The following is a 27890-nucleotide window of genomic DNA, read 5'->3' as shown; positions in this document are numbered from 1 at the left end:
CAAATAAGAAAAATCGGGCTCACCATAAAAAACGGGATCCGCCCTCTCGGCGAATCCGATTCACAGAGTTTACTCTCGACGCGCTCTCTCCTCTCTCTCTCTTCCCGGAGACACGACCGAAGATCGTCGTTTTTCAATTCCAGCTCTTTGATGCGCAGCCGAAGCTCGTTCGATTCGGTGGCGCCGCGGGACTCGCCGGCGCCCGGGAAGTTACTTTGCCTTCGTTGCAACTCTTCTAGACGTCGCGAATGCTCTTCTCTGGGGATAATTATCAGAGGTTGTCAGTAACGATGTTTGCTTGCTTGCACGACTTCCTTATGTTGTTACTTCTTCTTAAGTTTTTAATTTTTTCAGGCAAAACTAGGCCTAGAATACTTACTTTTTTACTCATTTCAAAATTGCTACTTCTACTTGTATGCGAGTGGAAACTTATGCCGGAACTTCTACTTCCCCTTGATTACCGACAATGACCATTTTGAATACCTCTGTCAGAAAGTGAAAGACATCACAAAATGGAGTACAACAAATTTCTACACAAAAGTGCAAAGCAATAAAACGATATTTTGTAATCCTAGTATTTCTTTTGGGGTGATATCAAAGAATGCCCGCGACTCACTTCATATTTTCCATCTCCTGCTTCAGCAGCCTCTTCGATTGGTCGGCGGTCTGCAGCTTGTTGGCGCTGCTGGTCTTCAAGTGGTCCAGTTCTGTCTCCAGGTCCCGACGGACTCGCATTTCGATGTCGATCTTCTCCTCGAACAGGGACTTGGATTTCACAAACTCGTGCATGAGACGCCCGCGAGCGCTTCCCGACGAACACTCACCTTCCAGTATCGCACGAATCTGTGGCAAAAACGTCCAGCGTGAGCATCACCCCTGTAATCAAGTCTTCCTGCCACAGGCGGCGGCCCCAGGGCCGTCTTTGGAGCTCCATTGGTAAAGACATAGAATCGGTAAGCTCGCTTAGAAAATCATATTCCGGGGCAGTTTTCTTGACCTTGCTCATAGACAGCTTCTATCATTTCTGGAACAGGGTCGCACAGCTTGAACGTCCTCAATCATTTTCTGTTAGTTGCAAGCATGCACGCCACCATTACAAAAGTAGCCGCTACAGATAATCCTATGAATGTTTGCTAAACGCACTTTTCAAAACCACCCACTTTGGCACTCTTTGGACCTTCATTTTGTACTTCTACTTGAAGCAGTTTAGACATGTCTTGGGAATGGTTGCCTCTACTTGCCATGAGCGGAAATTTACAGCAGTACCAACATTGACTACCTTTGGTCAGTATTTATGGAATTACTGACAAAGGTACAAAAAATGCTCACCGATTCCAAGGCCTGAACTCCGGCGGCACTGACAATGTAACTCTGCCCCTGCACTGTCCATTTGTAATGCTGCCTCGACGAATCCAGCGGTACCACAGTCCCGGCAAATTTACCAGGTGCGGCGACACGCGACCTATCCACAGGCCTACCGGACAGTGTTGGAGACCGCGCCCGAAACTGCCCCGCCGCTTTCAATTCCAACATGGCCGACGCAGCAGCTTCCCTCGACCGGGACGCCGGTCTGGATATCTCTTGGACGCTTTCCTTGGCGCCGCCGTTCGTCTTGTGCGGTCTTTGTGGTTCTGCCGCGGACACATAGCGGACCGGGGACAATCGGGACGCTTTTACGCTGCTGTCGGAGGCGACCGATATCCGAGATGATGACCTGGACAGGCTGCCCTGATGGTCCAGCTGTGGCTGTTCGAACGACCGTGATCTCCGCATCTCCTGGTCCGTCTTTGATGGGGTCTTGACGAGATCATGTTGATGGCCTGAGAATTATGATAGCGGTCTTAGACGCTTAGATGAGGTTCTTGGAAGTATGGAACTTCGACACAGAATTGAATAACATATTCGTATTGAAATAAACCAGACACTCGTCTGGTTTAATCATCAACAACTAGTAGTAGATACAATTGTTGATACACAATATTCTTTTCAATTGTCTGCTAGTTGCTGACTATTACCCTGACCAGTGTCAGCTGAAAATACTCCGGTTTATTTCAACACTGTTCAATTGTATAGCGATATTAATACATCGTTTTGTACTTTTTCTACCAAATCAGTGTTTTTAACCTGGGGATCGTTTTTTTTTTATCTGGGGTCACAAAGGTGCTGATCTATTTTCTTTTTAATAATCAGCTTCCCAAATAGGTCGCTAGTAGGTCAGGGCGAATGTGCCGACCATTTTTATTATTCTAACCCTCGCTACGCGGTTGGCTCATGCATGAGCCCGGATTGTATTTTCACGAACACGCTTCACTTAATCCCGAATATCTTGCGTTATACTGGTCGCAGAAAGTTACATCTATTTCAGATGGATAGCTAGTATCAATACGCATACGTCGAGCCATAAATAACCTATTAGACTATGAAATAACCTCATCAAAATGCCGATTGAATACACAAAAACGTTTTGCGCAAAATACAACTTGCGGCGGCGCTCGAGTGCATGTGCGCGCGCGAGATAAACCAGCGCCCGTGACCAGCGCATCTCCGTTACAGGCGTCATATTCATATGCAGCTCTTTTCTCCAAACAGCTGTTGACTATGTCATCGCCCATCTATTGTAATGCTTATACCTAACATTGGTCGCAGGACAGATTATTCGAATTGGAAGTAAACATATTTTACGAAATAACATGCGTGGGTTTTAGCAATATATTCCATGTTGTGATTATCGCGGACTTGCTGTTTCAGATTACGCATATGGATAATTCGTACTTTTCATACCAATACATCAACACTACCATCTTCAGTGAGTTACATGATCTCCGCTCTTGATATGACAGCAAATTTACGACATTTCTGGTGAAAGTGTTGCGCATCTTTCCCGTGGTAGCGCACGAAACGCACCGCTCGATAAGATGTGATAAACTGATTTGAAACGCCCATAAAATATCAGTGAAGCACTGTATTCATATTGCAGGTATGACTCTGTCAATTCAACCAATTCAGTCCTAGTTGTTTTACAACGGCAAAGTTCGTTTCAACACATAACACTATCTCGTACAAAGAATGGACAAAAGCGAGTACATATACCGACATTGTGAAATGAATCATTTCAACGTCAGGGATCCTATGTTATTACCAAAACAATAACACGCCGCAATTTATTTGCTGTTGTGCTTGGCGCAGATTTCATGTTGCAGATTACGCATAACAAGGTATATCTTTATAATAAGTTGAGTCGCCAATGCTATATAGGCCACTACGTCATTTACATTGTTTCATACCAAGCCATCATTGTACCCGTGAAATGGTTTTCCATTTGTTGGAGTTAGATGTGGTTTGTCACTATTTCAATTTGCTGTTGCATTACACGCGTGATGCATTATTTCATATATTGTGTCATGCAATATATTCTTTTACTAAAATATTATGGTAGATTTGCTGTTGCAGATTACTCATATCGATTGCTGCTTTTCATACTAATACATCAATATTATCATCATGGTGTTCAGCGAGCTACAAGATCTCCAACGCGCAATTGATATGACAGCAAATTTATGTCCGTGAATGGCTGCACTTCTGGTGAGAATGTTTCAGATCTGACCCATGGTACCGAACAAAACAGAACTGACCGGCACATCAAAGCTCGGATGGGAATGATGCAGAAGAATACGTTGTGCATCTGGCGCCAGTCTACTCAAATGAACATAATTTTAGACAGTACGCCTGATGTGGGGCAGATTCAAAGAGGTGGTTCATCTGGTATTCAGTACATAAAATCTGATGTTGTTTGCGTATAATGTCATTCGCTGTCGACTGAGATGCGAAAGAACGAATAGTGATGGCTAGAAAAAACCTGACAGCGCTCGAACTGTTGGATATAGTTTTGAATGCAGAGAACGACGATGATGTCATTGAATGTGACAGTGATGATGAAAATTATGGTTAACGCACTGAAGATGTTGTTTTGAGTCGAGGTGCGTTGAATTTAGCTCTTGCAAGTCCTATTTATGATAACCAATATTTGCTGGTATGCGTTTCAGAGGACATACGTCTTGAAGACATGGAGAGAGATGACGATTTTGCAGGTGTAGATCTGGACGATTCAGAGGCGAGTGACCGACAACCGTCGCCCACAAGTCTGCAGGACGACCCACAACAACTCACTTTACCAGACCCCATCTCCTCGCAACAAAGGTATAGACAGCGGACGAACTCACGGGCGAATAACTCACGTGACGGGATTCCTGGCACTTCCCGAGGTAAGTTAGCATCAAATTATTCTGTTTGTAATTTTGAAAGATTTATTACGTTATTTTGCAGACTCTGAAGTCCGCAGAGAACACCAGCAGTTCACGTGGAGCCAGCCATCACCAGCAGTCCCAATCATAAACCGGCAACAATTTACTGGCACGGCATCTGTACCGAATCGCAGCTTAGGACGAAATCCAACGGAAATTGACTGTTTCTTTCAAATATTTTCTGAAGAGGTATTCCGTCATATAACGGATAAAACAAATCTAAATTACCGTCGCAAAGAAGCACTACGACAGCGGAATAGGTCGGCTAGGGGGGACGAGCCACCTGCTAAAAAAAGCCATATGATAGCATGGAGAGATGTCGATGTCCCCGAGATGAAGTGTTTCATCGGTATGGTAATTGCGATGGGTATACTAAAATTACCCGACATGGAAATGTATTGGAGCCATGAGTGTTTCTTGATAGAGTGCCCAAATTTCGGAAAAACAATGTCTCGCGACCGCTTTTTCCAGATATATCGTAATCTTTACTTCTCTGATCCTGAGCCCCTTCCCGACCAAGGCCCTTGTACGCAAACACAGGCTAGAGAAGATTCTGCCAGCACCCAAACCGATAAATTGAAAAAGATTCGGCCATTTCTGGAGATGATTAGAGATAATTGTCTGAACAAATATAATACTGGGAGAGAATTGTCGATCGATGAATCAATGATTGCCTTCAAAGGTCGTGTTGGTTTTCGTCAATTCCTCCCAGCCAAAAGAACTCGATTTGGAATAAAGGTTTGGGTACTGGCAGAGTCTTCGACGTCTTATGTCTCAAATTTCCAGATCTATATCGGTGAAGACCCGATTTCGGCTCCCATCACAGCAGAGTATGGCCTCTCTGGTGCTGTAGTACTCTCCCTCATGGATGAATTCTTCCATCAGGGAAAACACTTGTATATGGACAACTACTATACGAGTCCGGCCCTATTGAAATTATTGAAAGAGAAAGGCGTGTACGCGTGTGGCACAGTGCGTTCATCGCGTAAGGGATTTCCAAAGGAAATTCAAATGGCAAAAACCGGCCGCACAAAGGCAAAAAGAGGTGACCTAAACTGGCGATTGTCATCTGAAGGCATATTGTGCTATGCCTGGTGTGACAATCGTCCAGTCTATGTTATGTCGACCATTCATGATGCGGAGGGGGAAATGTCTAGTGTGAAGAGGCGTGGGGCGGGTAGAAAAACCGTGGAGGTAACATGTCCACAAGTAATCAAAGATTACAACAAGTTCATGGGCGGGGTGGATGGATTCGATCAGATGCGAAAGTACTATAAACTCGGTCGCCAATCGCGAGTCTGGTACCGTAAGGTATTTTCGTATCTGCTCGAGATTTCTGTCCACAACGCCCGGGTCATTTTTGAAAATTTGACGACCAGCAAATCCAATGGCATCAAATTCCGGCTCAATCTAATCAATGCGCTGATAACATCCAACCACGCGCCCAGACCCAGAATAAGCTTGCCACGACAAATAGGCCCTCTGGAAATGCGTCTCGACATGTCATTGCCGCATATGCCGATATACACATCTGGTACCAGAAGACGGTGTCACTATTGCGCGGTTCGGCTGAGAGAGGCTAGAAAAGTCGGTGTAACTCTGTCAAAACGTTTGACTTATTTTCATTGCAGTGTATGCAAGGTATATCTTTGCAATAGCACCAGTCGCCAATGCTATACATGGTTTCATACGAAGCCATCAATGTACCCGTGATTTGTTTTCCATTTGTTGGTGCTACATGTGGTTTGTTTTCATTTCTATTTGCTGTTGTATTACGCGTGTGATGCATTTATTTACTATATGTTGCCATGCGACTTGACCTGTAATTGTCGCATATGCTGATATGCATACCTGATATTCCAGAAAAATGGTGTCATTATTATTGCGCTGTTCGAATGAGAAATGCAAGAAATGTCGGCGCAACTCAAAACATTCGACCTATTTTCATTGCAGTGTATGCAAGGTGTATTTTTGTAACAACTTCATTCGTCGACGATGCTATACATGCTTTCATACGAAACCATCATTGTATCCGAGATAGCTTTTCCGTTTGTTGATGTGAAATGTGGTTTGTTGATATTTCGATTTGTCGATGCATTACATACATGGTGCATTATTTCATTTATTGTGGGATGCAATAAATTATTTGCCCAGGGTATGGTTGAATATCGATTTTCAAGTTAGCGGATTTAGGCCTGTAGATTATGCTGTCGCGAAAGCACTTCGAAACTGATTGCTGGGATGCGTGTGTAGCATAAATAATACCATATATTTTTTGATGGCTGGGGGTATGTGAAAGTGGATACCTATTATTGGTTCAAAAGATAGCCCGGTATCAAAGCGTTTGCCTACACCACCATTGTCGATAACATGCATAATATGTTCTAAACTGATTTGAAATGCCCACTAAAATATCAGTAACTTGTATTTCATAGTGCAGGTATAACTGCCGGTCAATTCAACCACTATATATTCAGTTCTTGTTGTTTTACAACAGCATAGTTCGTTTCAACACATAGCACTATCTCGTACAAACGATGGATAAGCGATTACATATACCGGCGCGTTGTGAAATGAATCATTTCGGGGATACTATGTTATTACCTAAGCAATAACATGCCGCAATATCTTTGCTGTTGTAATTAGCGCAGATTTCAAGTTGCGGATTACGCAAAACAAGGTATATCTTTGCGATAAGTTGAGTCGTCAATATATACTATATACTTCATCATCTACATTGTTTCATACGAAGCCATCATTGTACCCATGACATGGTTTTCCATTTGTTGGTGCTAGATTTGGTTTGTTACCATTTCAATTTGCGGTTGTATTCCACGCGTGATGCATTATTTCATATGTTGTATCATGCAATATACTATATTCTTTTACCAAAATATGGCTGAATGTCGATTGTCAAGTTAGCGTATAGATGTATCGTATAGATATGTAGATTCTGCTGTCGCGAAAGCACTTCGAAACTGATTGCTGCGATGCGCGTGTGGTACAGAAACCACTATTCTTCTGCGATAGCTGAGGTGGTTGTGGATGCCTATTATCTGTTCAATAGATAGGCCTTGTCTCAAAGCGTTTGTCTACACCACCACCGTCGATGGCTTGCATAATATTTGATAAACTGATTTGAAATGCCAACTAAAATATCAGTAAGAATGTGTATTCATATTGCAGGTATGACTACCTGTCAATTCAACCAATTCAGGTATAGTTGTTTTACAACGGCAAAGTTCGTTTCAACACATAACACTATCTCGTACAAAGAATTGATAAGCGATTACCATATAACGGCGTTGTGAAATGAATAATTTCATCGTCCGCGATACTACGTCATTTTCGAACATGTGTATGTGCGCTGAATGCGAGACGCCTGGCGTCGAACACGCAGTAGCCAGCTGTAGCCATCGGTACATCAGCACTCGTTACAATCGACTGTGTTATCGTAAGAACCTCACTCAGGTCGTTTTGGAATCCTGATATTGCTGTGAAATCAGTCAGGCGATGACTCTATCCCGAGCAGCTCCGTGTATGACGTAGCAGCAAATTCAAAAGTCGAATTCTCTTTTATTTTCAAAAAGTTGAGAACACTTCCCGGTATAGGGGCATCACCTGTTACTCTCTCGCTTTCAGAGTAGCTTAGTTGGTTAGGCGCCTGTTTCCTGATTACAGCGATATATTAGGCGTCGGTTCAAGTCCCGTGGTTCAGATTTTATGAATCTTTTTCTAAATGCATTAAAATTCGGTCCTGAGGCCGACCGCGGGAGGAGGGTTAAGAGACTCTTGGAGGCACACAACTTCAGTATACAGCTGAATAATCCATCCATATTGAAATGAACCCGAATATTTTCGACTGACCCTTGTCAGGGTATAATCATCAGCAACTAGTAGAGAATTCAAAAGAACATTACTCGCTGCTGACGATCACCCCTGGCGACGGTCAGTCGAAAATATCTGGGTTATTTAAATATGAATGCATTTTTCAATTTTGCTTCTTCTTTAGTAATCAGTTTCCCAAATAGGCCATAAGTAGGTCTCATTGAAGGTCTCGTCTTTCTTTTCACTTCATGGACCATGTAACATTTTCAGATCGGAAATTGGGTCAAGACCATAAAGAGATTGGAACAGCTGTACTAAACTAATCCATTCGCGTGGACAAATCTGACATAAATGCCGTAATAGCGCTAGGACAAAATCTGCATCCGGTTGAATAAATTTTTCATACTGGTTATTCAAATACACTTTGCGTTAAATCGACGCCATTGTATTTAATGCTCGCTCACTTTTGCCGTTTACAGTACAAGGGTTAATCCCGGGAGAAAAATCTGGAGCGAAATATTTACGAGCCCATTAATTTTCCGATGGAATTGTGCCTACGCTTTATATTTCATACACAAGGCACCCGGCCTGACTTTATTCCATCGAACGCCATCTATTATTCATAAGCGCCAAAGCGATAGCTGGTTGCGTGCGCCGGAAAACAGAATTCCCGGGACTGCCACCGCGATAATCCTACCGTGACGAATCGCGTTCCGGTCCGGAGCTGTCCGCGGCGAAATCGGAATGGGCTGCGAATCCTGGTCTTGGGATCTTTTTCTGTCGATATGCCTGGGCTCTGTCGCTGGCTTCGGCAATGCACTGCAAAACAGAGTGACAATTACAGAGGAGTGCATTGTTAATGATTTCCGCCTTTAAAAAAACACAATGCGACAACGAAAAGACGTGGATGGAGGTGTGGAAATGACTTTAGAGTAGTTATTTGAAACCAGGCACCCGTTTTGGCCTACATCAGTGGTTCCCGACACGTTCAAGGTGACTCGTTTATAAAACAATTCAGATCGATACAATCGTGTGACCCTAACAAATAGTCGTCATATTTTGACAGAGTAAATTGTTAGTGTTTACGCATACGCGTTGACTCACATAAAATAATACTTCAGGTCAATAAAATCTTGCGACCCGAATAAATAGTCATATTTTGACTGAACGCATTGTTCGGCAAAATAAGTTGAAGCAGTGTGTAGCATTTGACGAGCTTATTGGACGTACAGAAGGTCAATACGCAATTGAATAGTATATTCCTATTTTAAATAGGCTGTTTAAATAAACCCAAATATTTTTGACTGATGGTACTAGTTGCTGACAGAAGGAATTGCTTGTATTTGACTTGAATGTGAACATGCTCGAATCAAATAAGCATTTCGCACACCGCGTTGTTAATTTCGCGTAAAAAATCATGACTTGTAACGCAGGGGCTGTATTCACAAGGGCTTACACCGAGACGCAGCGAAATCGGCGCGCACTCGCAGAACAATGGCAAGCGCGCGCCATTGACGCCTCAAGTTTGCTTTACGAGAATAGAAAGGCATCCCGGCTGTAACATTCCGCAGCCGACGGGCTCGCATTTCAAAAACGAGAGACAGGAAAGAGAGACGTAACGTGCGCGTCGGAAGAGAGAAAAACGGACGAGAAAACGCCGGCGTTTCTTTCAACAAAACGAGAGCGCGGCCAAAAATAGAGAAAGGCCAAAGCTACGGCAGTAGTGCAAAGACCACGGCAAAACAACTCATCTCGAGTTAACCTGTACGTGACCAGCCAAGAAAAAGCCCTGTAACCCGTCGAAATACCAAGACAGCCGGATTAAAACGATGTTACCTCGCTTCAGTTTCACGGCCGTAACTTGATAAATCCCGCGCACGTGAACATATCGCATAGTAATGACTTTAAGACGGTCACCGTGCCGCGGCTTATAAACGACCGAGGAGTAATTGCGTTTAAATCGACCTTGATCCACGCGTATTACCAGCGACGAGACAGCCTTGATTAAATCGATTTTCTGGATAGCGCCGGCACGCGTGTAAGCCGGGCGCTGTTCAGCACGAGGTGCATACAAGGCGCGATTGTGCGGACATCGGCATTGTCCAGTCGAGTGCTGCGCCCTTGACGACGCACAATAGCCGATCTTAGCAGTTGTCCAGAGCGCCGAATCGGATTTGTTCAAGGACGCGAACAATGGAACTGACCAGTGACCACTTCAGAACGCGCGCAAAACCCATTCAAGTACTCTCCCTTCAGCGAAGCGAGATGACCGCTGTAACGTTGGCTGAAGCGAGTCGCGCGAAATCGCGGCATCGCCATGTAGTTTGATGGTTCTTGATCTTACCTATAGTGCAATTCTGTCGCATCACACAATTTACCGCCGGGAATAATCGGTTTGAAGCTGGTCAGTTCAATTATATTGATTGCAATCGGAGGCGATATCGATCGTAAAAAGCTAGGCGCTTCTCATGCATTTCCAACGAGCAATGTATGTGTTGTAGATTCGGAGTTGGTCCATAACGAAGTACTTCTACTTCTACTACGAAGTGGATGTTCTATCAGCTCATTACGTCGCATTGTGCCTTGAGCGGATACCAATAATAGAACCTCCGATTATGATCATATAGTCTGGCCATACTATTGTTATCTACGAAGCCGTGTTTCTGAAAATCCGACACACGCCTAATTCCATCGCTCGCAAGAAGACAGACCGAACAGTCGCGCTCTCTAGCCGCCTGCAATCAATCCCAACCGGCTTTCCTGCGTTTGAAAGCCTACACCGAGTGCCACCGTTTCCTGCGACTTTCGAGAACGGCTGCGCGCTACGCGATCATTTCCAGCTTTCACGCAACAGCGGCCGAGCGACAACAAACGCAATGTAACGCCGTCAAACGCAGGAAATGAGAGCGCCCATAGCGTCGATCCAACAAACGCCACCGACTATCACCGGCGATTCGTGGTAAGGGGAGGGAACTCTTTAAATGAGGGCTAATGTATGTTCAAAGCGTCCAGTCGTATTGATACAAGAACAACGGTAGTGTTGGCTACACTGGTGTGTGTCCCTTCCAAAATGTTGGACCTTCATCTAGTCTCCTCCTCGCCATCTGATCTACGTATGCCGTTTCTTAAAAAACAGCAAAAAAGCGGACCGTGCTACAAGTCGGCAGCTACGGAATCATACTAAAGAATATCGGCCTGCTGTGAATGACCATTTTAGTCGAAAAAACTATCAATACCACAAACAACAACACTGGTGTGCCCCCGAATATGCATGGGGTGCACCAGTACGGAAAGGAATACAAGAGTTAAAGACAAACTTTGTAAAAGAAAAGAGTCGTTTTCGATATTTTGTAATATTCAGCTGTCAATTATATACATTGCTTCGAAGTATACAGGATGCATGAATTCGTCACAAGTTTTGGGGTTCATCACGCCAAGACAAGAAGGTCGAAGAGCACTGGACTACACCGAAATGAGATCACTGACGATCCGTCCTTTCATTAGATAACGCTGCCGCACCGGAAATACCCATCACAACAGTTAGCATTTAGCGGATGTTTATTGTTCGAAATATCGTATGCGACCCGAGGCTAAGATCTGAGATCGACAAAGATACGAACGCGAAAAAATACAAGAGTCAGCGCTCGAGATTAATGAGCCACGTTGGTACGTATCGGCTTGGTCTACCGTAACATGCTACCTCGTTTTCATCGCCTGTTGATTTGTGTTATCACTTATCACCTGTTACTTTTCATTTAGTGCGCACGACTTTAATTCATATATTCTACGCCAGTGATTCTGAACTGGGGTTCACTGATCCAGTCTCGGGGTTCAAGAAATACACCCGACTGATACGACAAGTCAACGACAAAGTCACAAAGATCGTATGCATGTGTTACATGAGTCGGTGTAAATGCCGCAACGAGACGTTTCGACACCTTCCACTCTCTATCGCAATCTTGTAGTGTTTCGAATCGATAAAGATATAAATAAACGAATGAGCGAGTGGAAAATAAAAAGATCCGAAGATTTCGAATATTCGCAAAGTCGCGAGAACCACAGATAAGAAAATGCACGCCCGGATTATCCCAAAGCAGACGCCACTAGCGCGTACACAGTCTGGCCTTTATCACATCGCACTTGAGAGCAGGCCGCCACAATAAACAGACGGCCGGCGAGGTTTCCGGACGAGACGCAACGCGATACACAAACGCGTACTCTCAAGACTAAACATTATCCAGAATGCGCAACACTACACCCGTATTTTTTCGATTTTTCCCGGCGATGCGAACGTAAACAACACTTACAATTCGGATTCTCGCGTCGGCAGACCGGACGAAGCGGCGGTCTGCAAGTACTGCGGCAGGCCGTGTCTGAAAAAGGATTGTTTTTCTTTAAAATTCAAGTTGTTCGGGGTACAGAACTTCAGAACTACGCGAAGCATTAACTTCGTATTGTTAATCTCAAAGCCGCTCCATTACGTGCGTCACTTCTATGTGACGTTTTAGGGAGTCTGGTAGTCGCGAGATCTGGTAAGCGATCGCTTCTAACAGAATTTCATCTTGCGTCCTAATGTGACGTGTGAAATGAGCTGCTTTCGGAGGTCGAGTCTAACCGGGGTATCGATAAACAAATTCGAACCTCCCGGAAGATTTCGGTCCGCGGACATAGCCTACTGGCTACTAGCAATGACCATTTGGGGTGTGCTCAAAAACAACTTTTCCAAATTCCACATACGGTACTAAACCCAGATATTATTAGGTTCGTAGGTTGCCTACAAAAATGCGGCACAGTTCAACAACTAAGATTTCATGAACATAACATATTAAGTAAGGTGCACGTGGTATTACATTGAGTGAATTCGACTTTGAAGACAGTTTGTTTTAAATGAGGAAGCCAAAACGGCGGGGAAACCAGGCAAGTCGCGATGGGCCGATTCGACATTCTCATCCTACCGTAGCAACATGGCCACTACGTCGCCACGTTATTTCCCTACCTGTCCAAGGCAAACGGCACCAGTCCTTTGAGATGCGCCATTTCCTGAGCAACCGGCATCTCCGGCCCGGACCGCGGGCTCCACGGCCGAAACGCGGAATGCCGCATCATCGGAACTGCAAAATGAACGAAATTACACTCAATGACCCAACCTCAACCAATTAGCTCGACCACGGTCGCGCCATTTCCAAGTTAGTGAAAAGTAAGTATTCTAGACCTAGCTTTGCCTTGAGAGCTGAAAACTGTGCCGTTTGAGTAAATAGTGCGAGTGGGCAAAACCTATGACTATATAAGTACCCCGAAAAATAATAAGTGCTTCAACTGTATATTGAATTTCTGTAACACCAAGAAGCTGTATAAGTGCTTCGTTAGTCGTTACAGACCACCTCTGTGTAACAAATAAGATCTAGTAGAGCTACAAGTAGTGATTTTCAAGCAAGTACAGAGTGGGTATTCAGGTAAAATTAATAGATTAGGCTACTCCATTACTGACTTCCCCTGCACGAGGCCGCCGCCTTGTTTATTACCGCGCGCGCACAGCAACCGACCGCGGCGGTTTCCACGGCGACAGCTCAGATTTTTGCCCGCTGACTCAGCCTAACCCGAGACGGCATATTCTAGAATTCTTGCTGACGAGATACCAAATTACGGGTATCACATCTTCATCAGATTCGGCTGGAATTTTTCAGTTAAAAAGCCAAACCGCAAGACACAAGTGCTTTCAGAAACCGAAGCCGAGAAAGCGCGCAGTGCCAGTCGCGATAATACACATCGTTGATACGTGACTGGCGTCGCGTCGATGCGCAGACGAAGTGTTGTTAGCCGAGTGCAGCAACAACAAAAACGCGGAATTTCACCGTTTCCGACGCGAAAACAAATCGAGGAACGCGCAAAACTGTTAATTCTAGTTGCCAAATTAGATTAATTAGAGCGAGATGCCGGTAAGATCATTGTAATCTAATTTGTGATATGTTTTACTCAAATTTTTTGTTTTCCCGAAAACGTTACAGGAGACCTGTATAGTGCGAAAGGAGGCAAGACAGACATTTGCCACTCTCGTGCATATATGCAAATATAGTTTTGAACAACCCCACGCACACACAGCTCACGACCGTGTATACCAGAACGCAATCGCGTTCCGTCAGATATGAATTAACCCACCTCCGTACGGCATCGACGCGTATGGGTTCGGCAGGAAGGCCTGTTCGTAGGCTTTGCTGTCCTCCTCTTTGATCTTTTTCTTCTGCGTCGGTGACTCCGGGGCGGAATCCTGAAACAAAACAGACCCGGTTAGGAGTTCGCGAAAAAAAAACACGGAGTCGCGCACAGTAGCGAAAAGAAGTTGAGCGCCGGCTTAAGACCTGCAACATTTACGATTACTTGTCACATGACAGTTACAACAAGATTAAAAACAGAAACCTATTCTTAATAAAGTAGGAATTGAAACACATTGTGTTTGCACAGGCCGCGGCGCATTGCGCCATGCGTCTTACGAGCTGCGTATGTCTACTCGTCATAATTGATTCAGAATATTTTCAGACTATTGGACACAACCCATTAACCCGTTGCCGGAATTAGTCAGACCCGTGCACATTCTATTAAGGCCGTGGTTACCAGTGAATTCTGAACTTGTAGAATTTGGCATTAGGAATGTAATAATTATTTTTATCATCTGAAGACACTCTTGATGGTATTTGTATTGAAATAAACCCGAATATTCTCGACTGACACTCTTCGGTAGTAATCGTCTACAACAAGTAGAGAATTGGAAAGAACATTTATCAACAATCGTACCCCTGACGAGCGTCAACCGAATATTTCGATTTTTTTTCCAATATGAACACACTATTCAACTGCATTTTTATTATGAAAGCAATACATCAATACTGTATTGACAAATTCGAAAATTACGGTAATGTTTCACACAATATCAGCGTGAATTGCGCTGTTATACAATGCCAGGACACTCGATAAAACAACTAGCACTGGTGGTGATAACGGGATTACTAAGGAATAGGTTTATCGACAGAAATTCTGCATACTCAGTGATTCCAAACTTGGGGGCGTGTCAGCGGATCGCATTATAGCATCTTGAAATATGTGCACTTGTTTAAAAAGACAGAATTGTAATGTTACATCGAGGGTGAGCCTTGAGCATTGAGCAAGCACTCAAGGTGCTAATTACATTCATTCAAATTCACTGCATATAGTGATTTTGATGTGTGATAGTCTGTATCGCGCAACGCGTCGGTTACGAGATCGCATCGGCGCGATTCCCTTGATACTGACCGGAGCAGAAATTTTCCACTCTACAGCGATGACTCAACGCCGGCGCTCGAATAACAACTCTTCGAGTCACGTGACCGGCCGGTCAGACAGAATGCGACTCGCATGGTTACGGGCCGATCCGGCAACCGGCTATCTCGCTACGCAAACATGATTCAACGCCGCGTAAGTGCGCGATTCCAGAAAACAACGCAGGTATATAGGCTACCCTTTGCAAGTATCGCGGATTGTTGATAATGATAATACACTGTTCTTTTAATTTCTTGCTAGTTGCTTACGAGGTCAGCCGAAAATATTCGGGTTATTTCAATAAGAAAAATATCTTATTCGATTCGATGAGAGTATCTTCCAGTATCGGGAATTGTAAGACAGCGCAAAAATTCAATGGCTCAGTCACAGGCTAGAATGAAAGCTGCGTCTTGGTCATTTTGTGCTTCTGTGTCGGTAAAATATGGTCAAAACTTACTATCTGGTTCCTTTACCATAATCCTACAAGTTTAACTATGCCCAAATTACCATACATTGAATTCTAATCCATTTGTGAAATGTTTATAACATCTAATTTTCATATCTAATTTCTAGTATACCTGCAAATGCTACAGAACTGTATGGTGCGAAGCGAGCCAAGGTTGGAGTGCAGACGTTTCCCTTCATACTTATTATGACCTATCAGAACGAACTTCGGTTTGATATGAAGTTCCTTTACGGCGGCGTATGTATTTCGACTGCACCGTTTTCACATCTCGAGTATGACCAGGCCAAGTGTAAAAAATCAGACTTCTTATCCTCTCCTAAGCATCAACTTTTACACGGATATTTTTATCCAGCCGTGGCATAAAGCACCAGCAAAAGCCGAAGCGCACGTTGTCAAATACTCATCGCGATGTCGAGTGCTCTGACAGACGCGACGCCGGGTTGACGAAATCTCATTGCCGAGAGGGTTAATCCATTTTGTTTTCAATAGGGTCGAGTAGAGCTTAGCGACATGTTGCCGGTGTTGACATGTCGAAGACAGATATGTTAACCCGTTGGCGACGTTGTTTTTGACAATCGCGTCGCAAGGCTTGCTAATCGCGCATCGAAAAACAGACTGAAGCGCCTGTAAGGGTCATCAACGTTTCGGTAACCGCGCGCAAGCCAATTTTATTAAAAAACAACGTTGGCGACAGGTCCGTACAGGGGATTGAGCGTACTTGAATCCACAAAATCCGTTTTGAAGGATCGACTCACGTCTGGACGATGGGCTCTGCCTGTACTCTGCGTAATATCAACGGCAAATCCGGTGAAAGCCGAAATTCTTTACGAACACCGCCATATTTACTACGATACCTCTGCCGTTGAGCGCCGCGCTCGGCCGGGTGCCAATAAAAACATAATCAATCATACTGGACGTGTCGTATTATATCAACAAGTGCGGTTTACGGTTGTTGTTATAATTTGTATTATTACAAGCGCGGAAACGTACAGGAGACACGGACTACAGAATAAATTGAAAGAACCCAACGCGGGCATAGAAGCCACAAGTCAAGTCCGACGACGCGTCCAGTTTCTTACCCCGGACGAAATCGCAATCGGTGATACGCTAGTTGATATACACTCCTATTTTTCATTCTCTACTAGTTGCAGACGATTACCCATGACGAGTGTCAGTCGAAAATGCTCGGGTTTACATCAATATGAATATCCTATTGAAGTTCTCTACCTTGGAGATGGGGCCTTTTTACATCGACGAATTACTAGACAGGGTATCGATCAACCCGGTCCGTATATTTCTCTATAAATGATCTTTGCCTTCATTACATGGCCGGACTCATCAATATCATCTTGGATACGGCTTTTGGTCGATAAAACAATGTTAGGAATAACCATCCGATCAAGGACGGCGCGAAACCGGACTAGGGAGAATATCCTCACAGAGGCACGCAAGGTTTCAATTTACAATTTGTTTCTCTCGAAACATGATTAATGATCAATGGGTAGGCCTACGCTACGCTTCATTACCGAAGAAAACTGTCCATGAAAGACAGCTTAGAGCGGCATAACTTCCAGCTTTAACAAGGACGCAGCGAAATTCCAGCAGTTGAAAGCGACGGGTGTCAACTGTCCATTTCAAAATAGCTAAACCGCGAGTATCATAATATTCCAAAATTACAGCGCACTCGCGAAAAGTTAATTACATCTGCGTGATACGGCGTCGAGTGTCCAGCGCGTATGCGCAGACTAGTTGTCTGGGATTACGACGACCCGAACGGCAATGAAGGTATCCGCTTTCGACTAATTTCAGGTAATATTATCCGGAGTGCTTCAGTCGCACAAGTGTATGCAGGTTTTTAGAAATGCCTTTCCGTCAAACTGGAAAAAAATACGGTTCGCCCATTCATCGGGTCTAGACGTAAGCTTACAAGTGGGAGATGTGCTACTGTACGTGCACTGTACACTGTACAGTACAAAGCACAATTTGTGCAACGCACGACAATTGCTAAGTACTATTCGATGCGTGTTCGTACATTATCGCAACAAAAGAAGACTTCAACTTATAATTTGGTACGTAGGCGCTCCAAGGTACAGTCTACATTTTATAAGACTGAATCTTACAAGTGCTACAGAAGATAGCATCAACGTAACCGATCATCTTATAACGTATCACAGTTTATACTCACAGCAGTATCACTTCATTCCAATCGTATATTGCTTATCCTACGCAACCATAAGTCCATAATCTCGGGAAGTTTATGGTTCGCGACTCGCGAGGCTGGTCCAGTAATATACTTCCCGACGAAACGGCGCGCGTGCAATCAAACAAGACAGACTATCTCTACGCCCGAGTTCACGATCGTTTATTAGCACGGAAGATTACAGAAATGTTTATTTGACCCAAAACACACTACGAGATTGATAAAACTCGTATTTCACCTCTGCAGTTTACAGATACGAATCAGATATTGCGCGAAAACGCTTCGCTGTTCAGTGTTCAGTGTACAGTTCCGCGCTGTTTATTGATATGTGGAAATGTCCGTGATAATCTCAGTTATTCGTACGAACAAACGAAAAATGGGGGATAACTGCTGTTCAATTTGGCTCCAAACTAAGGGCACGAACTCAGATTCGCAATTACGCCAGCTCTAAACGGATTTTCCGTAAGGCAAAACCGAAATCATCAAAAGTTACCATTCCCTAGTACGCGAGTCTATGATTTAAACCAGTGGTTCTTAACCTTTTTTCCTCCAGCGCCCCCTTTCAAAAATTATCGTGCTCCAGCGCCCCCCTCCAACTTCATAATGTAAGGAATGTAATAAAGACAGTGAGTAAGAGGGAGGGACGTAACAGCACTTCGTCAACCCCCTAAAAACGATTGCCTTGCGCACCCATAGCGTGATAAACCGAACTTCTGAGGGCTTCGCCCCCACGAACCCCCTATCGTGATTTCGATGGCCAGCAAAGTTTGTGTGGCCTGGTCGCCCTAGGTACCAAAATTTTCTATAATGCATGAATGAATAGGTGGTAATTACATATATAAGTCGCGATAAACTGAGTGAGCTGTTGTATAGGAAGATAAAGGACATATAATTAATAATTAAACATATTCGGGCGTGCCCGCAGGTACAATTATTCGTTACCAGGGCCGTAACAGCACTTGGTCAGCCCCCCCCCAAAAAAAAACAACGTTGGTCCTGGGCCCCCATCGGGTGATAAACCAAGCTTCCGGGGGACTTCACTCCCAGATCCCCATTAGACTGTCTTCTATTTGCTGAAAGCCTGTTAGGTATCAACATTGGGTGTCCATTTACTGATGTAGCTATTTTAGCCTAGTCGCGCGAAGCGCGAAAAATTTCACTAATTAATGATTGAATTGGTCAATATCATCGGGAATTGCATGTAAATTGAGATCAATTTTTATCCTCTCTCTGCTCACGTAAACACATTTACCGGTAGAGCTGAGTGAGGTGCAATGTTCCCTCTAAGCTGCGCACGTGCGCTGTGCCTACACGGTCTCTGCGCACAGAAAATCTACGTTGCCCATAACAAATCCGAAGTTATTACCTTTTTTTAGTCGATACGCACTGTTGTCCAAGGGTCAGCGCAGTGAGTTGTTGAGTGTGCGCAGACTCATCAAAACTTAAAGCGAACATTGTGAGGTTTCTTGGAAACTGTAGGGCCCGTTACCAATAATTAAACATATTCGGGCGGGCGAACCCGTTGGTATGACTTCGTTGCATGATGTTGTTTCGTGACCCCCTGTCTGCAATATCAAAAAATATGGAATCGCTCAACGGGGATATCGCCCAACAGGAATATCCCTGTCGCCCAACCGTACTAAACTAAAAGACGCACACGATTTCAGATTGGTATTTCTTCACTGACGTATAATTTTTCCCTGCCAGATGGAATTCGTCTTCTGGGGTTCAGACTGCCACGACAGGAACATTCGGTGTCAGTCATTTATGCGCCCATGGACAATTAAACCTATATGCATTTTGAAGGCTATATGTAACGAAGTTTTCGGTGTTAATTTGCTCTGAATACTCATTAAGGATATGTCCTATCACCACATCATCTACTGCGAAGCCATTTTTCTCCAGCGCCCCCCATACCGCCCCCCTGAGCCCAGCGCCCCCCATATCGCCCCCTGAGCGTTTCCGCCCCCCTTCAAGATCGCCAGCGCCCCCTGGGGGGCGCTGGGGGCAAGGTTAAGAACCACTGATTTAAACAATCGGAGTGAAGAGTAAGTGTTTTACCGAGTTACAGGGTGCATGCGCAAATCGAAATGCACGAATTCTAAACAGAAAAGTCACTTTCTCAACCAAACGAATTCGCATCTCGCTGATTCGCGGACATATACAAAATGGCTACACACAATACGCTGTTCTTTCGAATTCTCTACTAGTTGCTGACGATTACCCCTGACGAGTGTCAGCCGAAAATATTCGGGTTCAGTTTAATATGAATATACTATTCAATTGTATATTGAAGTTCTGTACCTCAAAGAAGCTGTTCAAAACAGTTTGTGCAACGACATGGAAGACGAATGTTACCCAACAAAAGGTATGCGGAAGAAACTTACGCAATCGCACGCGATGTCTAGCCGTATCTACACACAACAGTACCAGAACGTAACAAGTAAACAAAGACTACAAACAATACCGCGTATGCCATTGACGTGTCGGGACTGGACTATGAACCGAGAAGGGCAAATACAATTTACACGCAGTGGGGTTACATCCGCACCATCATCGCTTATGGCCGGCTGCATTCCCTTAGCTTAGACAAATTTATGCGAGACAATGACCTCGTTGCGGTATGTGATGCAATAATAGCTTTAATCAGAACAGGTGAACTACATCTTGTAAGTACAGCAACAAAATCCGCCCACAATGTATGTTCTACTGACAACGGCACGATACGATACGTGATGGATTAATAAATGAAGCAACGATAACGCTTCCAGTGAACTCACAAATCGATAGTAGGTCATGCTGCAAAGCAATTAAGAGACACAAAAACGAAAAATACCGATTGCCGACACATTCTTATGAAACAGCATTCGCCAAACCATAAAACATCCATGTTAACATTAACGAGAAGCCAATGCGACGGGCCGTAAGCCACGTCGTAAACAGACGTTGCCAAGCAGAATACAGCGAGAGGCGCTCGAAAATCTGGGTTCGAGGTTTTGTTACGTAACTAATTTTATTGAATACCGGTGCCCAATGCTAGGGCCAGGGCTGTCACATCGACTGACAGCTGCATTTTCAGAACGTGCGAGGAAACAGCTTCGGACGAAAAATTACCGAATTAAATTCAATGTGACGTCAAACTGGCATCATTTTCTTTGCGACACATTTGAATAAACTTTCCCCTTCATTCATTCTCTCATGACAACATAACGAGTGATAATAGAGAACTCGGCACGACGACTATTAATCGATACAGAATCGTATTATTGAGGTAGGCTACTCGATTTAGCCTTAATCGTACTCGGTGCTACGAACGAACTAGCAACGAGAACCAGAACTAGAAGTAACGACCTTAAGAAATCCGCAACTAACAACCAAAACACAACTTCAATTCAGAAGCAACGCATTAATTTTTATTCTATCGGAATCGGATCGGCTGAAATGGGAGGACTTTTGGCTCTCAAAGCCCACCCCCCGACCTCACTGTTAGTGATGATTCTGAGCTAGCAAGTACATCACATAACAGAACACCGGTATCACGATTCGCGCCAAACTTTTAAATGCACTAGAATTTGGTGGCACGATTGTCGATATGCATTGTTCTTTCCAATTCTCTACTAGTTCCGGAAGATTACCGCTGACGAAGTGTTAGCCGAAAATATTCGGGTATATTTCAATACGAACATATCATTCAATTCGAACTAGAACTAGAACTACTTACGTTTCAAAATGCCCAACTAGAACTGGAAATCAAAACTGCATTTAGTTGACCGTGAACTAACTGGGTTGGTATTTTGTACAAGTGTGCGGATCAGTTTCGAATAGGACCCTGTATTTCATGGCTAGCCACCAACGTTTAGGAAACCGCGTGAATAGCCGACCGTGAATTTAGTCAAATGTTGCTTGTCTTACGGACTCTGCGATCAGGCGTAACGTGAAACGCAATATAGACAGGGCAAAAAATTTCACACTCGAGACCGGAACACTGCCGACGGGTGGCAAAACAGAAACCTATGGTAATGGGTCGAGTTGGAGATGTTTATTTTTGTTTCGTCGATCTCCCGCGGCCAGAGCGATTGGTTGTTATTGTAACCGGGCTAAGCGAAGCTGAATACACACACCAGCGGTAGGAAACGCGCCGCACGCCTCGCGCAACGTGTCGTATAGCGAGCGGTGACGGCCGGCTCTGACGAAACGAGTCGTTAACAAAGGTCGCGAGACATGTCGCAATGAGGCCAACACAATGGGTGATGATTGGGCGGAAGACACTCGACGCTGAGAAAATGTGGCAACGCCAAAAATTTTTACATGGTTTCAAGTAGAAGTATAGTGATATGAAGAGCTCCCTGGAGGTACAGAGCTTCTATATACAAATGAATAGTATAGTATAATCATATTGAAATAAACCCGAATATTTTCGGCTGACACTAATCCGTGGTAATCGTCAGCAACTAATTAATTCACAGACCATCTCTGAACATACCCGACTTCAGTTGCGTGGAAATACGCATCGCGGCACCGCACAAATAAAGACCGTCTTTTAACGCAACAAATAAAAAAGATCACCCCCACAAGGCCACATTCGTACGGTAGATAGCGCGAGTGATATTCCGGTGATTTTACCAGGCTCCGCTAACCGACCGCAGAGGCATCATGACGAAAGAATCGGAGTCATGGGAGTTATCAGCTCGTTACATCGCCCGATCCTCAATTAGAACAAGCCGCTAAATTTACATGCAGCGTATATAGCTGACGTAGACCATTATCGGCAACACGATAACAATTGTCTGCGACGCGACACCCACAAGGGTCAAAAGGAGTTAACGTGATATTGATTTACGGTTTCAAGACCTTTCAGGGTCGGATGTCGCACACTCTGCTGAACTTCCAAATCATATACGCGACTCGACAAAGAGAGATACAGACAAAAAACGACAGTCACAGTTTCGACCGCAATGCAGTGGCACTTCCGATGTGAAAAAAAAACACGCGCACCGCCTTTGTAACGCCCCTTCAAAACAGGATGGCAATGAGTAATGCGGCCTAAATAGAAAGGCGTTATTGCCGCGAATTTGGAAGGATGAACGTGATTGCAGTTAAAACTACGACGTCAATTAAGAAAAGGACTTGGGGCCGTTTTCAAACCAAGGATATGCAGCTGACGCTATTATTACGGTACAGCAAATTATGACCAGTAAAGTGTAGTCACAAATTGTGTTCACACTACCATCAATGATCATGATCATCACATTGGTCAATGCTTGTTTAATGAATATTCAGAACTAGATATCCCTGGTGAATATTACTACTACCAATACGCCAGGAAATATCACATGAAAATCTCGTTCAATGTAAATTTGCACATACTCTTATGGTATTCTTCAGCAAGATATTCGCCTTCTACTGTCGGAACATAGAATGGTTGTGAAATTTTCACTTTCCCAAATTACAATAGAATTAGAATTGTTGCTACAGTTTTATTCATATTAGAATAGAATTAGAATTATAGCTACACAATTATTTTCCAAATTAGGTGAGAATTAGAATTACTGAATTCGGAGAAAAAATGCAACAAAAGCTAAGTTCAGTTTATATCAGAGCTGAGTTTATTCTTATAAGCATAAGAATTGCAAATGCCAGTACACCAATCTTGGCTCGTTTCGCACTATACAGTTCTACCCGGGGCCTACGATGCGTATCGTAGGCCCCGTTCTACCTTAACATTTTCAGGAACACCAGAAATCTGATTAAAATTAAAATTAAAATTCGGGCACATGCATTTCACGAACTAGAATTAGATAACCCGTCATTTCGTCGTAATTAGGTAACCAGGAAAAGCGGGGTCAACTACGCCGTGACACATTCGATTTCAATCGGTTACGTCACAAAACGGTACCGGTAAACAGCTAGCAAACATGAACTTCACCACACTCTCATAGGCTATGCTAAATGTCATGCCTGTACTACACGTCGTCGCGTTGTCTGTCATATCGACTTTCGGTTATCATTTGTAATGACGCCCGCAGGCACAATCCGGCTTTAAGCATGGCTTAAATCAGATCACCACAACACGGTTTCAACTCTAGTGCTATACCGTCCCAGCTGATTTTGGAGGCGACAGTTTTTTTACGCTAGCTCGGAAAGTACCATCGAAAATTATGTGTAATTTTATCAGGGAGCCGCAGACGAAAACCCAGGACGGCAAACGCCTGGCGCTTGAAAAACGACTAAACGATGATTAATAGCACCCCGTATTTTGAGAGCAACCCTCGTGCAATTATACGGGTACTGGCAGTTCTGGCAAGTTACAAGATGCTTCTAAACAACTTATGAACACAAAGACAACGCTCTATATGGTGGCAGCTACAGTAAAATATATCATTTGAAGAGTCTCATGGTGGCACAGAACTTCAACATACAATCGAATACTATATTCATTTCGAAATGATGAAGAGAATTTAACTAAGGCGCAGTTGGGTGTCCATGGAATATGCCGGAAATAAGTTTACGCTACAGTACTCGCCAAAATCGTCATCCCGCTGAGAGCACTCAACATTATAAACGTGGAAGCAATTCCGATACATTGCATCACAAAATGAAATCAGAGATATTTCGAAAGTTTGACAGACCACAGACGCACCGATACGGGTTCTGCGTTCGTGATTTGAGCATTAGCGGACATACTTAGCCACAACCAAATACGGCCGCCCTGTCGCGCAATCGCGTTTTGAAACACTGCATAATACACGACCATACGCGAGTGACCCGACTAATCGGTTACATCCGATCATGCGTCGGTGACGTACAGCGATTAAAGGCTTACTTATTTAGTCAGAGAACGCAAGTTTTCGACTACGCGTCACTATTGTCACTATATTCATTGTTCAAATATAAAAAAGTACCGGGCAATAGGCAATGACCGAAGCATAGCCATATCTCAACAACCGTTTCTCAGGTCTACGACATCGCAAATCAATAACAAGTAATTTAAAGATCACGAGATGCTATGAATAACCCGCGCTGAAATTCATTTGCAACATCGTTAACCAGAATTATACCACCAGTACCAATCCATTGATTGACGGTTTTTTGAGTAGCTCTAGTTGTAGTCGCGCATTTTCAAAATAATTTAGTTATACAACTAGAAAACACGTGTCGTCGTTTGACGTGAATAGTAATACTGGTGTTCTGTCGTGTGATGTTCTCGCAGCCATCGTCAGCTCGGAGTCCTCACTACGAAACTGGACGTAGCCAGGTGGGTTTTGGTGGTCAGAAACTGTCACGTTAACAATGCATTCAACTCGAATCAATTAATACTCGCATCCACGGCAAAATCAGCAGCCCGCCCCCGGCTATATTTACGCAGAAAGTATTTTTCTAACCATGTTCGCCAATAAATTATCAGACACATTGCGCACGTTTTGTGCTCTCGAAGCAGTGCGATCCAGAATGCACGATTGCTCACCCGCACAAAGTATTGAGTATGCGCCTCGCGTGATAAATCAGCCCGTCGATTTGATCGCGGTATCGCGAATAAATACAAGGCGAAATGACACGATGAACGTTACAAATGCGACCCGGGAATCGCAAACCGATAGCTTTTCGGGGGCCTGTCAACTAGATTTTTGTCTCGGGCTTGACTAAGCAACGGGACGTCAACCGCGATAACCTCTCGCGCGACAAAGTTCTGCGTGCAGTACGCGCGCGAAGGAGCAAACATGAATCATTACGAGATGCTGAACTTACGCGACCGTATAATGAAATTTGTCATCGGCGATAATAAGCCACAAACATCGCGGTTTTATGACGTCACTCGCAAAAATATTGAATGCCGCGACAGGCATACCCACCGCATACAGAGTTGAACTAAAAAATGTTCATCTTTTACAAGTTAGATTACAATTATGGCTACACAGATTTTCCAGATCAAATTAAAATTAGAATTATGGAATTCGCAAATGAACACTACAAAAATCAAGTCCATTTCATATCAAACCAGAGTTCATTGTCATAAAAAGGGCGTTTTTTTTTTGACCTGAAAAAAGACAATTTTGACCTAAAAAATCAAAATTTTGACTTTTTTGACATAAAAAAACTGAATATAGACCAAATTTTGACCTAACGTATGCAAATTAGGTGTTTTCCCACATAATGTTAAAATTGCACCACTTATCTTCATTTCTGGTTTGAACTGACTGTCCTAACGAAGTAGTTTGGCCTGAAAAAACGTTTTTGGCTTGGAAACAGGCATGTTTTTACATGAAAAAAACAATATTTTAACGAAATCTGGCCCTATGAAGAATTCCAGTGGTTACAATATGTATTATGGTAGAAATAATTAAAATATTTTGTAGTACAACGAGAGATGCTTTCCTACATTCTTGGGTAGAAAGTGCACGTCCTTACTAAGAAGCTTGTCAAGGACGTTCAACAGCAGCAGGTGTTGGCCGACAACACTCAAGTTGTGCGTACACTGCTGGTGCTGGTGACACACCGTGTTGCTTCATTCTGACAATGTTGTCTACATCACAATTTTTCATCATGCGCTTCTTAATATTTGAATGATGCAATGCACAAGAAGTCTTTCTTCAGTTAGGATATTGCGGTTCGTTGACCATAACACCATGTCTACCTATTATTTGTTTTTTTACCGTTTATGATTCACAATGAGCGGACGATTAGCCGTTTACAACGGCAGGCCTATAAAAAAGGCTAAAAGCGGTAAAATATCAAATTATAAGTTCACCGACAGTGCTAAATCTACGATACAAACAAAATGCAGACGTCAAATTTTTTTTAATTTCATGAAAAATTTTGACAAATTTTGACCTAACGCTACAATTTTGACAAAATTTTGACAAATTTTGACATGTCAAAAAAAAACGCCCTAGTCATAAGCATGATAATGCCAAATGTCTGTGCGCTTGTGCACCGAGCTGGACTCGCTTCGCACTATACAGTACTGGTGTAGCATCTTCGGGAAAATCAGAATGAGATTAAAATCGGAGCATGAAAACATTTCACAAATTGAATTATAATTAGATTACCGACATTTCGCTCTAATTAGTGTAATTATTAAGCTAGCATTAAGTAGTTGACCAAGTCTGCATGATCTATGTACGCAGGCCGTGCAGTGTCTGCGTCGAAGTAAATTCAGAACCAATCCAAACCACCAGCAAAACAACCTATTTGGATTGTGTTGCCGCATTATGCAGGGGCTCGTATTCTTGCATAATCGACGCACTTGTTCAGTGCAAGTAATCACGAGAAGGCTTAGATGCCACGTGAAAACACGGCTCCACTGTCCCTAATGTAAATCACGCGGAGAGAATCGGCACAGCGCGCATAAAATTCGTAAGGCGACCAGCGCCGTCTTTACGAGAGGCAAAAAGTTCAAGCGCATGATCGAAGACAGAGTGTATCTGCAACGAAAATATGATTCATGGAAGCAATAAAGATAACCGCCGGGCAACGATTTTCGCATCGTTTGATAACGACATAATCTGCAATGGAAATGTGTTCCTGTGACGTGAAACTCCGTATTGCCGTAACGACATTGCGCAGGGCTTACAGCACAATTGCGAACGAGATCGAGATCAAACTACAGACATCCGCGGCGTAGCCATGAACTATCTTTGCACTACAAGAATTTGACATTGACGAAATATGATTCTTGCAGTAGTCTAACCTTGATTCGTGTCCGGTTACTTTAGGGTAGAAACCTCAACGGTAGAAACCTCAACACACAAGGTCAGATTTGGTTGTAAACGCCCCCGACCTCATCAAGCATGTGAACCGCAAAGAT

General features: G+C 43.7%; 2 protein-coding genes across 2 annotated transcripts in view; both read right to left on the bottom strand.

Moving 5' to 3' along the window:
* LOC145455163 (uncharacterized) overlaps positions 1-10646 on the bottom strand; it is a 72179-nt gene extending 61533 nt beyond the window's left edge. Inside the window, exon 1 of the mRNA XM_080333127.1 lies at positions 9056-10646. The gene's annotated coding sequence lies outside the window, so the exon portion shown is untranslated. The remainder of the gene's footprint in view (positions 1-9055) is intronic.
* LOC145455147 (uncharacterized) overlaps positions 1-27890 on the bottom strand; it is a 51952-nt gene that overhangs the window by 1698 nt on the left and 22364 nt on the right. Inside the window, exons 6-12 of the mRNA XM_080333106.1 lie at positions 14286-14394; positions 13126-13240; positions 12437-12502; positions 8827-8948; positions 1330-1820; positions 617-843; positions 24-258 (exon numbers count right to left, since the gene is read on the bottom strand). Coding sequence (XP_080189232.1) covers positions 24-258; positions 617-843; positions 1330-1820; positions 8827-8948; positions 12437-12502; positions 13126-13240; positions 14286-14394 — 1365 coding nt within the window. The remainder of the gene's footprint in view (positions 1-23; positions 259-616; positions 844-1329; positions 1821-8826; positions 8949-12436; positions 12503-13125; positions 13241-14285; positions 14395-27890) is intronic.

This window comes from Botryllus schlosseri, chromosome 14 (genome assembly GCF_051294905.1).
Source record: "Botryllus schlosseri isolate E-star chromosome 14, Bs_hap1, whole genome shotgun sequence".
NCBI classification, from domain to species: Eukaryota; Metazoa; Chordata; class Ascidiacea; order Stolidobranchia; family Styelidae; genus Botryllus; species Botryllus schlosseri.
This window is presented reverse-complemented; position numbering and strand designations above follow the sequence as displayed.